Source organism: Lepidochelys kempii, chromosome 8 (genome assembly GCF_965140285.1).
Source record: "Lepidochelys kempii isolate rLepKem1 chromosome 8, rLepKem1.hap1, whole genome shotgun sequence".
In the NCBI taxonomy this organism is placed as follows: domain Eukaryota; kingdom Metazoa; phylum Chordata; order Testudines; family Cheloniidae; genus Lepidochelys; species Lepidochelys kempii.
The window spans coordinates 98,031,844-98,044,773 of record NC_136387.1 but is presented as its reverse complement, the minus strand read 5'-3'; the positions used below and the strand labels follow the sequence as shown (position 1 = coordinate 98,044,773).

At 37.9% G+C, this 12,930-nt stretch overlaps 1 protein-coding gene across 4 annotated transcripts in view; it reads right to left on the bottom strand.

The window, feature by feature from the left end:
• Nucleotides 1–7,067: 7,067 nt before the first annotated feature.
• The window catches only part of EPS15 (epidermal growth factor receptor pathway substrate 15), a 111,302-nt gene continuing 105,439 nt past the window's right edge, over nucleotides 7,068–12,930 (bottom strand). For 3 of the 4 annotated variants that reach the window (XM_078854124.1, XM_078854125.1, XM_073357724.2), the window contains one exon: nucleotides 7,068–9,488. In XM_078854124.1, the coding sequence (XP_078710250.1) occupies nucleotides 9,342–9,488 (147 nt within the window). In that variant the 3' untranslated portion in view covers nucleotides 7,068–9,341. The other variant, XM_078854126.1, reaches the window with a different exon arrangement.

Here is a 12,930-nt window from a genome sequence, read left to right as displayed (position 1 = left end):
ATTGTTTGTATGAATAAATTAGGATGAATTAATTTCATATGAGCATCTTCATAGAAGTGAATCATAAATTTTATCCTTGTAAGATGGAAACACCATGTGCAGCTGAGGCTAGATTGAAAAGGCCACTATTGATAGAGACAAACGTTCAGACCTCCGGATGATAGCACAAAGAGTGGAGCGTGAAAGCTAAATCACTTTATGGTATTTAATATTTGCATTACATTTATTGTTTAAAGATACAGTCATCAGAAAGAAACGCTCGGTTGTTGCTACAATAAAAGCAAGAATAAACCATGTAATGGAAAAACTAGCAGTTTCAGCAAAATAAAACCACTTATTGCACTCACTTATAAAAACACACTGTTAGAATATCTGTTTTCTTTCAGTGACTGTGACTTGTTGAACAAGCCCTAAAAGTTGTCTGCCAAGTGAGTGGTTAGGGCCCGTGCCCTACAGCCCTACCCCTGGCTACTGGGTGAAATCCTGACTTAAGTCAATAGGAGTTTTGCAATTGATTTCAATAGGGTCAGGAGTTCACCCACTATTCCTGACAGACAACTCTCTACCTAAGGCATCTGAAAGTAATATTTTTTCAAATAGCACTTTAGTATTCTTTTTGTTGCGATACTGGGTGCATACACAGATAGAAGACAACAAACAGTATAATACCTCTCCTGCCCATGATATATATTGAATTAAAAATTGATCTTTTTAATTTCACATTGAAATGGGGTAAAATTCCTGTAACACTGGACAAAAACTTGCTCTTTTCCCAGCGACTGTAGTTAGGTTTCAAAAATTAAACTATTTGGCATATGCAAATACCACCACACTTCATACTGGAAACATGTCCAACCAGGCCAAATAATAGTAATAAAATACTCTTCACTTCCACAGTGCCCTGAGGATCTCAAAATCTTTATTATACAACATCTGTATTGCAGTAGTGCCTAAAGGCCACAACCATGTTAGGCCTCATTGTGCTGTGTGTTGTACAAACAAATTAAAAACATTAAGCCTCAATGCTATTGGAAGATTGGGAAATACTGTCATTATTTAACAGATAATTAAGTTAAAAATGACTTGCCCAAGGTCATACAACAAACCATTGGTACAACAGGGTGAGAATCCAGGAGTCTTAGGGTCTCAAGGAGCCCCACTCCATTCTTCTCCCCACTAGACAGCTTTGTCTCTAATCACCTCCAACCTGCTCTAATGTTTTGGGCATTGTCTACCCTCAATGGTTAGCCAGCAGTGTAGCTGTATGACTGCAAATCCCTAAAGTACACCATTTACACTAGCATAAGTTGTTACACAAGTGTAAATCACATGTACACTAGTGGTTTGCACGTGTGCATTACACTGCTGGCTAAAACTCCAGTGTAGACCAGACCCAATAATATCTGTACCAAAAGAATGGAGTTGCAGTCTTGAAACAGGTAAGGTCTTCTATTTGTGAAAGATCTTGTCTAGTTCTACTAGTGATATATTAAATGACAGCTCTGGTTATTATTGTTTAGTCATTTAGGCTTGAGTTTCATAATTACAGAGGGTTACATCTCTGCAATTTTATTACAATTATGATGAATGGAACTTGTCTGTATGCCTGCTGTCTCGTTAAGAAGGTAAACTACAGAATTAGGTTCATGGGTACCCCATTTCATAGAATCATAGAATATCAGGGTTGGAAGGGACCCCAGAAGGTCATCTAGTCCAACCCCCTGCTCGAAGCAGGACCAATTCCCAGTTAAATAATCCCAGCCAGGGCTTTGTCAAGCCTGACCTTAAAAACCTCTAAGGAAGGAGATTCTACCACCTCCCTAGGTAACGCATTCCAGTGTTTCACCACCCTCTTAGTGAAAAAGTTTTTCCTAATATCCAATCGAAACCTCCCCCACTGCAACTTGAGACCATTACTCCTCGTTCTGTCATCTGCTACCATTGAGAACAGTCTAGAGCCATCCTCTTTGGAACCCCCTTTCAGGTAGTTGAAAGCAGCTATCAAATCCCCCCTCATTCTTCTCTTCCTCAGGCTAAACAATCCCAGCTCCCTCAGCCTCTCCTCATAACTCATGTGTTCCAGTCCCCTAATCATTTTTGTTGCCCTTTGCTGGACTCTCTCCAATTTATCCACATCCTTCTTGAAGTGTGGGGCCCAAAACTGGACACAGTACTCCAGATGAGGCCTCACCAATGTCGAATAGAGGGGAACGATCACGTCCCTTGATCTGCTCGCTATGCCCCTACTTATACATCCCAAAATTTGTCTATTAGTAACTTATACAATTGACTTTATGACACATCATAAAAAAGCAAGCTTGCAAAATTAGGTACAAGTAATTGTTTCAAATGGATGACAAATCACTTCATTTGTTACTTCATCAACTTGTATAAATTCACCTATTTCTCCCTTAGAATGGTCTCTCTGAAAAACTTAAGCTCTCCTCTTCTACCCATGTTGTAAGAGACATGGAAATAGCATGTGAATGAGTCTATGCTTCCTTGTTCTAGTCAGATTGTTCAGTGCGCTTAGGCATGAGTATGATTTAAACTTAAATTTAAACATTTAGTAATGAAACTGTCACTTTGAAATATATATCTGTTTCAGGGAGGAGGCTCAAACTCTGAGCACTGAATTAGGGTGTCTGGTATTTTAGTCACTGTCTGAAATTTCTGATGAAGAGGACTAGAAAATACATTATTCAGATAGTTCAAGATTTAACTTGGAGATAAGAAAAGCCTGGCTATTCAAACAGCGTATATACGTATATGACAGGTTTCAGAGTAACAGCCGTGTTAGTCTGTATTCGCAAAAAGAAAAGGAGTACTTGTGGCACCTTAGAGACTAACCAATTTATTTGAGCATGAGCTTTCGTGAGCTACAGCTCACTTCATCGGATGCATACCGTGGAAACTGCAGCAGACATTATATACACACAGAGATCATGAAACAATACTTCCTCCCACCCCACTGTCCTGCTGGTAATAGCTTATCTAAAGTGATCATCAAGTTGGGCCATTTCCAGCACAAATCCAGGTTTTCTCACCCTCCGCCCCCCCCCCCCCCCACAAACTCACTCTCCTGCTGGTAATAGCCCATCCAAAGCGACCACTCTCTTCACAATGTGCATGATAATCAAGGTGGGCCATTTCCTGCACAAATCCAGGTTCTCTCACCCCCCTCCAAAAACCACACACACAAACTCACTACCCTGCTAGTAATAGCTCATCCAAAGTGACCACTCTCCCTACAATGTGCATGATAATCAAGGTGGGCCATTTCCAGCACAAATCCAGGTACATTGTAGGGAGAGTGGTCACTTTGGATGAGCTATTACCAGCAGGAGAGTGAGTTTGTGTGTGTATGGGGGTGGGGGGTGGGTGAGAAAACCTGGATTTGTGCTGGAAATGGCCCACCTTGATTATCATGCACATTGTAGGGAGAGTGGTCACTTTGGATGAGCTATTACTAGCAGGGTAGTGAGTTTGTGTGTGTGGTTTTTGGAGGGGGGTGAGGAGGTGAGAGAACCTGGATTTGTGCAGGAAATGGCCCACCTTGATTATCATGCACATTGTGAAGAGAGTTGTCACTTTGGATGGGCTATTACCAGCAGGAGAGTGAGTTTGTGTGTGGGGGGGGTGGAGGGTGAGAAAACCTGGATTTGTGCTGGAAATGGCCCAACTTGATGATCACTTTAGATAAGCTATTACCAGCAGGACAGTGGGGTGGGAGGAAGTATTGTTTCATGATCTGTGTGTGTATATAATGTCTGCTGCAGTTTCCACGGTATGCATCCGATGAAGTGAGCTGTAGCTCACGAAAGCTCATGCTCAAATAAACTGGTTAGTCTCTAAGGTGCCACAAGTACTCCTTCTCAGTTTATTTGAGCGTATGCATCCGATGAAGTGAGCTGTAGCTCACGAAAGCTTATGCTCAAATAAATTCGTTAGTCTCTAAGGTGCCACAAGTACTCCTTTTCTTTTTATATGTATATGGAGGCATAAGACTACATTACATACATAATTTATCATTTACCCCCAAAACACATTACCAAACTGCGTATTCAGGAATTGCTTCATTCACCACAGAAATGGAGCCACTTCTAGGATGGAATGCAGCAGCTGTTTAACACCCTACTGTGTACAGCAACACTAGACAACAGCATAGGCAAAGATTCCAAAAACAATGTATACAATTGAAACAAGGAAATCACAGGTAGTCGTAACTAGTCCTTTAGCACTTTTCTTTAAACAGATCTCTACTTGCTTTACAAATGGTGGGTTTTATCACCATTTTACAATTGTGGAAATGAAAATAGTTATTTAAAGTGACTTGGTAACATCAGTGAGTCAGTGGAAACTGACGATAAACTAAGTCCTCTGCTCTACGCACTTTAAAACACTGCCTGCCTAAGTAGACAGTACAATGATGCAAACTGGAATTTGGCTACAGGTAGGGTCAGCACACTGTATTGTTGTGGAATTTTTCATTACAAGTGGTCAGAGGATATTGGTTTTATGCCTTAGACACAAGAAAGTAACTCCCACAGCACAGACCACACCATGCTTGAAGAAAGAGGCCTGATTTTCCTTAGTCTGTGAGATCTGTCAAGACCGTATTCCAAGATGTCATGGCTGCAACAATTTCAACTATGAAAGTAGTTTTTCACTACTTTTGCAAAGTGAAGGCACTGCAAACCAGTTAATTCTTTTACAAAGCACACTTATTGCTATTTTTCTCACTCCCCTTAGCTTGTCAACATTTGGCGGTAGTCACTGAATTGTGAGCATTCCCTGTGCTGATTTTGGGATCCCATGCATCAAAGTTAAATAAGAGACCACCTAATCTTGGAAAACTTAGGTATTAATAGCTGACTATTACCACTGTTCTCTTGATGATGAAACAACTTCTCTATAAACAGGAGCATTGCATCTGAAACTCAACTGGCTAGTGACCAATGATTATCCAGGCATTGGATAAGAATTTCTGACCCTCGAGGTCAAAGAAATGCTGTGTTTTTCTTTGAATCCAGTAAACCCTATCAAGTAATCTTGGAGGAAGGAGGTTGGCATTGAAAACACAATGGTATCAAGCCACGTAAGGTGACTAGCCACTTCCTTCGGTTTTAGTGTATTTCTATACATGTACATATACATATATATACATAGAGAGAGAGTGTGAGAGAGCACAAGCAAGTGCAATATTTTGGGTGTGGAAGTGGGGTGGACAATTTATAATAACATTAAATAAAGTTATTTTTAACCTAGTTTCTCTGACTGGTTATGGAGAGACAGGCAGAAAACGAGCTAAGTAAATCTTAGTGTTCTATTTATCATCTGTAGGAGTCTCTGAATAGCAGCACTGTAGGCAAGGCTTGCTCACCAGGGTGGAAGGATAGAAAAAGTTTAGTAGTGTGGAGGAATAAAAGGAAGAAAACTAACAGTCTGATCTGAGTGGACTTCTGTGGAGCTAATAAAAGGTAGATGGCAAGACTTTTAGTTGTCTGTAGATACAGTTTGGGCTGTCAGTACTGACTGATTCACGAAGGTTTTTAAGGCCCAGATTTAGTTGGTGGTTGGTCCAGCTTTGAACAGGGGATTGGACTAGATGACCTCCTGAGGACTCTTCCAACCCTGATACTCTATGATTCATTAAGCTTTGGGGGCAAATAGTCTTGGACTTTGATCTCTACCTCCAGCCCTATTGGAGCAAAAGGGTTGGAGCAAATCTCTAAATAAACAGTATAAGCATGGGCAACTTACTCTAGACTGCTCCTTTCTTGATTGGTGTGCTGCAGACTTCTTCCAACAGCTAGATGGAGCTGGACTAAGTGAGAACTTTAGATAGAATCCACATTGCAGACATGCCTTCTTGCCTTTGAGTACAGTACAGAGTAGGAACAGAAAACCAGACACTTCATCCATATTAATGGAAGTTAAAAACATGACACAAAAATTCTCCAAGGTCCTTGTATGTTTTGATATCCTCAGTTTGGCAGATCCATGCAAATAAGATGACACGTCTTCTTCCTTTTCCTTTCTCCACTTAGCCATCTCCACTGAGCCACCAGATTTATCATCCGTTTGTCAAATCTTTAGGAGATGCACTCAGGCAGACTGTCATTTTCTATGTCAAGGAAGATATTTTCGCATTTACCTTAAAAGCCACATACAACTTGCAATACCTCTCTTTGTATCTATGTATTACGGTCAGTAGAAAACCACTTAGTCTTCCAGAAACTAGAGACTAAGAATGGGAAAGGAATGTTCAGCCTTGCTGCAACTCATTTTGTAAGGTCTTTCCTAGGCATGTTAACTGAGCCTGGCTCATTGTATGGTACTCCGGATCATTTTCGTGATAGAAACTGTCATGAGTCCAATTCAAAGAGATAAAGCAAAATCCTCTCTCCAGATTTTTTTAGTCCAAGGACCTTTGTGACTTTCACTGGCATCTGGGATGTTTACTTGTATCATATTTATTTTCAGAGTTCTGCCACCAACAAAAAAAGGTTATCAGTGGAGTTGTTTCAACAATTCTTTAACCATTTGACAGTAAATAACTAAAAAAACCAAAACAGAACTGGGTCAAAAACAAAAGTCTGATTATGATTCTGCTGGTCTATATATTCCACTTTCAGTGGGTCTCAGATACAGGTTACAACATTTAGCAGGTGAATGTTCAAGCTTGGTCACCTAAAATAGGTTTAGACACCTAATTGAAAATCAGGGTGCTTCTAAGCTGCTGAACACCTGCAGCTCCTATTGAGTTCCATGGTGGCTGGGCTTGGTTAGCACCTCAGAAAAATAGAAGTGGCGTGGACTTTGAGGTGCTGATCAATCTCAACCTGCACTGGAGCTCAATAGGTGGTGTACTGCAGCTTTGAAATGCCAGGTTGCTTCTATTTAGGTGCCTAAACAGATTTAGGAGACTAACTTTAGGTGCCGAAGTTTGAACCTTTGGTCAAAATGTTCAAACTTTCCTTTCACACAATAGATCTGAACAGTTTATATTCTGTCTACAACGGATTGTACTGTTCATTGCCATCATTTTGAAGAGACAGAGACAATTTACTTATGTATTTAAACTTTATTTCTTCATAATTACAGGCTACTGTTAGAATTTTTAAACAAAAGAAAAGTCTATAAATAGAGGCTAACCCCATATGGCCAAGTTTTAAAAAGCTAGTTAAACTTCACAAGTAATGCCATTTAGCTCACAGCAGTGGTTTATTGGTAATCTTCAAATAAAGGTACTGTAGTCAGAGTCAGTAACATGAAATGTAACATCAAGTGACTCAAAACTTTAAATTCCACACAGGAAAGCATGAATATATATAATATATACACATAATATTGTATTGGTCCACTGAGTATACATTTTTAACAAAAGATAAGAATCTGTGTAGTCCAGTTAAGCATACAATATGCAAGATTAGTGTACACTTATTACAAAGGTCGTACAGATAAATATGGATATTTAATACTTGCATGAGGTTTCTTTAAGATACTTTTTTGAGCGGGTGTTTCAAATGCTCATTTCCCAGTGCAAAAGAAAAGTTGTCCAAGTCAAGTCACCCATTTTCCTGAAAGAATGAAAACTGCCCTCTTCTAAAGCTTTTGCAGCAGCAACCCTAGCTAACTGGAACTCTTTAAACAAACTCAAAGTGTGGCTAATGAGTCATCCCTTGCTTCACACAAGTTTTTTTTGTCTTGAAACACTTCTAGTCTCAGGGAGAAATACACCAAATTAAAAAGTGCAAGAAAGAAAATGGATTGTATGCTGCTGCAGTCAAGCTGTACGTGTATAGAGTGAAAGAAGCATCATTGGGAATGACTTAAATGAATCTGACATTCTGCAGAATGGATTACATTTACACAACAGGCAATAAGTTACTTTCATTAACATTTTATCAACCTACTTTGACTCAGTGACCATAAAGAATTATAAATCAGGTTTTTTTTTTAATAAGGTGCAACTATCAGTTGGCATTCAATAAATTACATGTAAAGAAAAAGACTGTTGTATAAAGTTAAACTATGCCTTTATGCATCCTACTCTCTTCTCTATCCTACCTCAAATTCAACCTTGTCAAATTGCCAGTTTCGTTGTATATTGGCTCAATTAGCAGTGGGGCTTCCAGAATTTGAGACATTTTGACCAGCAGTAAATTCATGTGAATTATCCATTTAGTTATTCTATGTTACAACAAAAACCCACCCAGAATGTGAGATCTGTCTGCCAATCTCATGACCATGCAAAAAAGCAATTAAGGTTTCAATAAGATACACAATCTTTCCCACTTGCACGCTGAATATTATCAATTAAATTTCAAGTCCAGCAGTAGAACCTTCATTAAAAAGAAAATACATATGTATACATATAAAATAAAGCACTCTACAGTTCCAGCATTACTAAAGTCTGCTCTGAAAAAGTACAAAAGGTTTCAAATAACTGTAACACCCTGGTGGGAAGGGGTCAGTGAGGCAGAGTAATTGCCATTTTCATCTTCTGCTCAATCATAGTTGCTGATAGATTATACTTAAACCATAGTCTCATTGCCTGCATTATAAACGGATTTATTTACAGGTAGGAAATGTGCTTTACTTTCCTGAAACATGTCTTCTGGGAGAGGATAAATGCTAAAATGAGTGGATTATTCAAATCCAAAAATAACTAAAGATGGAATTCAGCAGAAATGTCCACACACCTTTTATACACTAATATATAGTAAAAGGCTCAAGCTTCTTTATGAGACAGCACACAATCTGTACAGAACCTAAAATGTTTTTTGTTAACATTTCTTTTTATAAATGACTCAGCCCTGTACACAAAGGGTACAAAATATAGAAATGCACGCATTCACCTTTATCTTCAGTACTGTGCCCCTTTCACCAAGGAACTTGATTGAGACAATATCTGCTTGTCTCTGAACTTCAGTCTTACAGAATTACAAGTGTTCATGAAGGTATCTTCACGCATCACCAGAATGACAACCAGTTTCTTTAAGGAGATGAAGTCTGCCTTATCTTTCTGTATTACATAAAGACACTTTGGTGTCCTGGGTTTACAGAATAAAAATAACACAGGCTAAAAGCTCAAGGAGAATTCACATGGGAGCAGCACTCTATTAGTTGTCTGCTAAGCTTAAAAAAGAAATTTAGGAACCTTACAAATCAGAATGGGACAAAAATAGAAAGGTGAATATTCAATCGCACTTGCAGGAATTTAAAACCTTTTGTACTTCCCTGTTCATAGGTGGCTTCTGATTAACATTTTAAATAGGTTAAGTATTCAGGAAAAGGGACAAAACAGTTGACATAAGACACGGTTATTCTAATCTTCATGCTTCTGATATTTCAGATTTACTGAGTGCAATAGCCAGCTCCAAGTCTTCTTGCTCTTGTTGTTTTAATCTTGCAAGTCTCTCTTTTTCTTCTCTCTCACTTTCCCTCTTAGCCCATTCAATCATGTCTTCTTCAGTAGGATACTGCAATTTTAAAAAGATAAACATATCTGGACTTACTCAGAATGTAACTGCACGATTCAAGTCTCTCAGAATTTGAGGGCATTGTTCCAAAATATGATATGGATTTATTGTAGTTTTAGAATTTGCCTCTGTGCTGAAAAATGTGTTTTAAGAGTAACCTGGTACAATTTCATTTGTAGTTTAAATAAGAATTGCACTAACACAGTCCTGAAGATTAACTGTTTGATGAAAAATACCACCTGTTCAATTACCACCAATTAATACTAGTTTAAAGGTACAATCTGGCAATTTGCTGAACACACTGACCTATGCAAAGTACTCAAGCACATGCTTAACTTTAAGCACATGAGCAACCCTACTGAACAAAACCAAGTCCTAAATTTGGACAGAACGAACAATGCTACTGTGGCAATCACTGCAAACTATTTTTATACAATAAATGTTATATAATTTGAATCAGATGCGAACAAATTGGTAGTCCCTCGATACTGCAGGATACATCTGGCACTGTGGGACAGCAAGCTTTACCCTCATTTAACAGTGTGGTGCTCTTTTAAAGATATTTTTCTCAGTGGCAGTGACTGCAGAATGAACTGAGCAGATAGTGTCATCAAAAAATGCTTCTGCAGAGGAGTACAGTACTAGCCAAATGCTTCTGCAGCTGCTAACCTGGCCTGAAATGAAAAAGGGGACTAGCGTACAAGATAAAGGTGTATGCACATGTATGTATGCATGCAAACAGAACATGAAGTGAGATGCTCTAATATCACAGTAGTGTGATGTCATGATCCCGAATAGGCAGGGCCGGCTCTAGGTTTTTTGCCACCCCAAGCAAAGAATTTGCCTCCCCAAGCTCTAAGAGCGCAACTGCCCAAACCAAAAAAGAGGTGGCCGGAACGCCGCCCCTGGAATTGTGCCGCCCCAAGCACATGCTTGCTTTGCTGGTGCCTAGAGCTGGTCCTGCGGATAGGAACAGGAAGTAAATATCTTAAATACAGTACAAGAATTAATGCCAAACACACTTCTATTTAGCATGCAGAGAATGCAATATCATTTACATAAAGCCACAATATTTGTGTGTGTGTGTTATGGCTATTTTAATCAACAAGCTAATTTCTCTATTAGCTGCTGTTTCTAAACTTGAGATTTTTGTGAACACAATTTGAGAAATGTCTTGATTCCTTTCTGTACCCCATACTCAAAAAGATCCCAGAAATTAAAGGAAACCTTTCCTCATTCTCTTTTCTGCCTCCCCCTGCGAAAGTTTGCATCCTAGCCCTTCTAGGAAATAATTTGAACAAGAGCAGCATTTTAGAGATTGCCATGGCCATGAACAGAATACACTAAGCAGCCAGGGTGGATTTAATTAAAATCAAATGGATTTAAATCATGATTCAAATCACTAGTCAGGAAGACTTGATTTAATCATGGATTTCTACATAAAAAAGTGCATTCTTGTTGGTTGTTATAACCTTAATACATATTCTTCACAACTCAGAGATAGATGTAGGTTTCATTTTTAGAAGGTACATACTATATATTTTTAAGTGATTTATTTTGAAAACTTTTCAGATTAGTTTTACAGGTATATCAGGCAATGAATGATTGTTTGGTTATTTCATTTACCAAAGGTAATAGAAGCAGATATTTATGAAGTCATTGGGAGGTGAACTATCTCCAATTCAACAGATTAATCATTAATATTTGGACGATTTTCTTGCCATGCTATATTAGGAGAATATCACCAGACAGACATTTAAATTGTTTTATTTAACTAAAAGCAACAACAACGTTATGTATTCTGGATTTTTTTCTTCAACAGCAAACATATAATATTTTAACAAAACAAGCATATAAATTTAGTTAAACATTCAAGTTTTTTAAAATCACGTTTTTGTTAAAATTGTTTTTAACTAAAATAGTTAATGAAATATTTAAAAAACAAAAACAAAAATTAAATCGACTATGTCAGCCAGGTCAACATGAGAAACTTAAAATATTGGCTTCTGCAGCTAACTCAGTCGTCTTCACCTTCATTTTCCTGTTTGTTCATAATCTGGAAAAGAAAAACAAGCTTTCCTGCTTTTTCAGGTCCCAAACAATTTCTCAATTTGGAATTAATTAGTCCAAAGGAAGAAAATATTCTTTCTACACAGTCAGAAAAAGCTACTGCTGTTAAAAGTGAGATTAGCACTTCAATAATCTCTGTATCCAAGTGCTTAAGTGACTTCCACCAGTTCACGGTGTGACTTTCTTTAAATCATCATCATCAACGAACATATTTCTTGAATAGTTCTTATTCCCAAACCAAGTCCCTTTTACGGCCTGCTGCCATTATAGGTTTTCCCTTCTAGTGAGAGAATGGTATGGTAGATCTCAAATCAATGAAGGCTACACTCAAAGACCTCAACACTTCTGGAATATGCTGCTCAAACAGTTTCACTTTTGTTTCTACTGCCTGTCCCTCCATTCTCACATTTATCTCCAGACTTCTTCTCCTTGTTCAGATCTATTCCGCCCCCAACAATCTTCTATTCACTGAACTTTTTGAAACTTTGCACTTTTAGAGAGAGGTAAGGGATTGACTCCGTGTACACAAATTTGCAGAGGGACAATAGGGCTGAGCTCTGTTATTTCTCATCTCTATATATTTATTTATTTTAAAACATTTTTGCTGTTAACAAGCATCTTATCTCTGGAGACACAAATCCACAGTTTGAGAACTGCAAAACTAAGCACCTCTGATGGTATCTTCTAGACTGAGCATTGAGTCCCATTGGGTAGATAGAAAGATTAACCTAAATATTCTATACAGAAGCCCCTGGAACCCCAGAAGATTGGGTCCCTAATCTATTAACTATCGGAACTCATTTACAAAACTTTTCTTAAACATTACATGAATATATTGTCTCATACTATAGAATTAGAATTTATAATCCCTATTCCATGATGAGATATTTTTGAGCTATAATGTATCTTAATTAAAACTCTTTAGATAGATTTTTGAGGGGAAAAAACCTGATTTTTATCAAAAAATCAGATATAAATATTTTATTTTTTTTTAAATAATTGATTTTTATCCGCCCTGCAGCAGCACAACCCAAATTAACATCACCACAGCCTGTCAATTTAAAAACTGGAACAGTGTTTACGCAAGTTAAGTATACAATTTACTAGGACTAACTGAAGACAGCAAAAGTAACCTGACTGGAAAAGAAGGAAAGTCTTCCACAATTCTTAATTGCAAAGCACAAAAAAAATAACTTCATATACACAGAAGCATGCTCAAACCTTTAGGTTTGCTCTTAATGCTTGGGATTTATGTGAAATGGATTCCTGGTTATGAAGAAATACTTGCGACTTTTTAATTGTATTGTATTTGTGCCTTGAATTTACAAACCATTCAAAACTCACTCAAATACAATTTATATTTTTATAAACA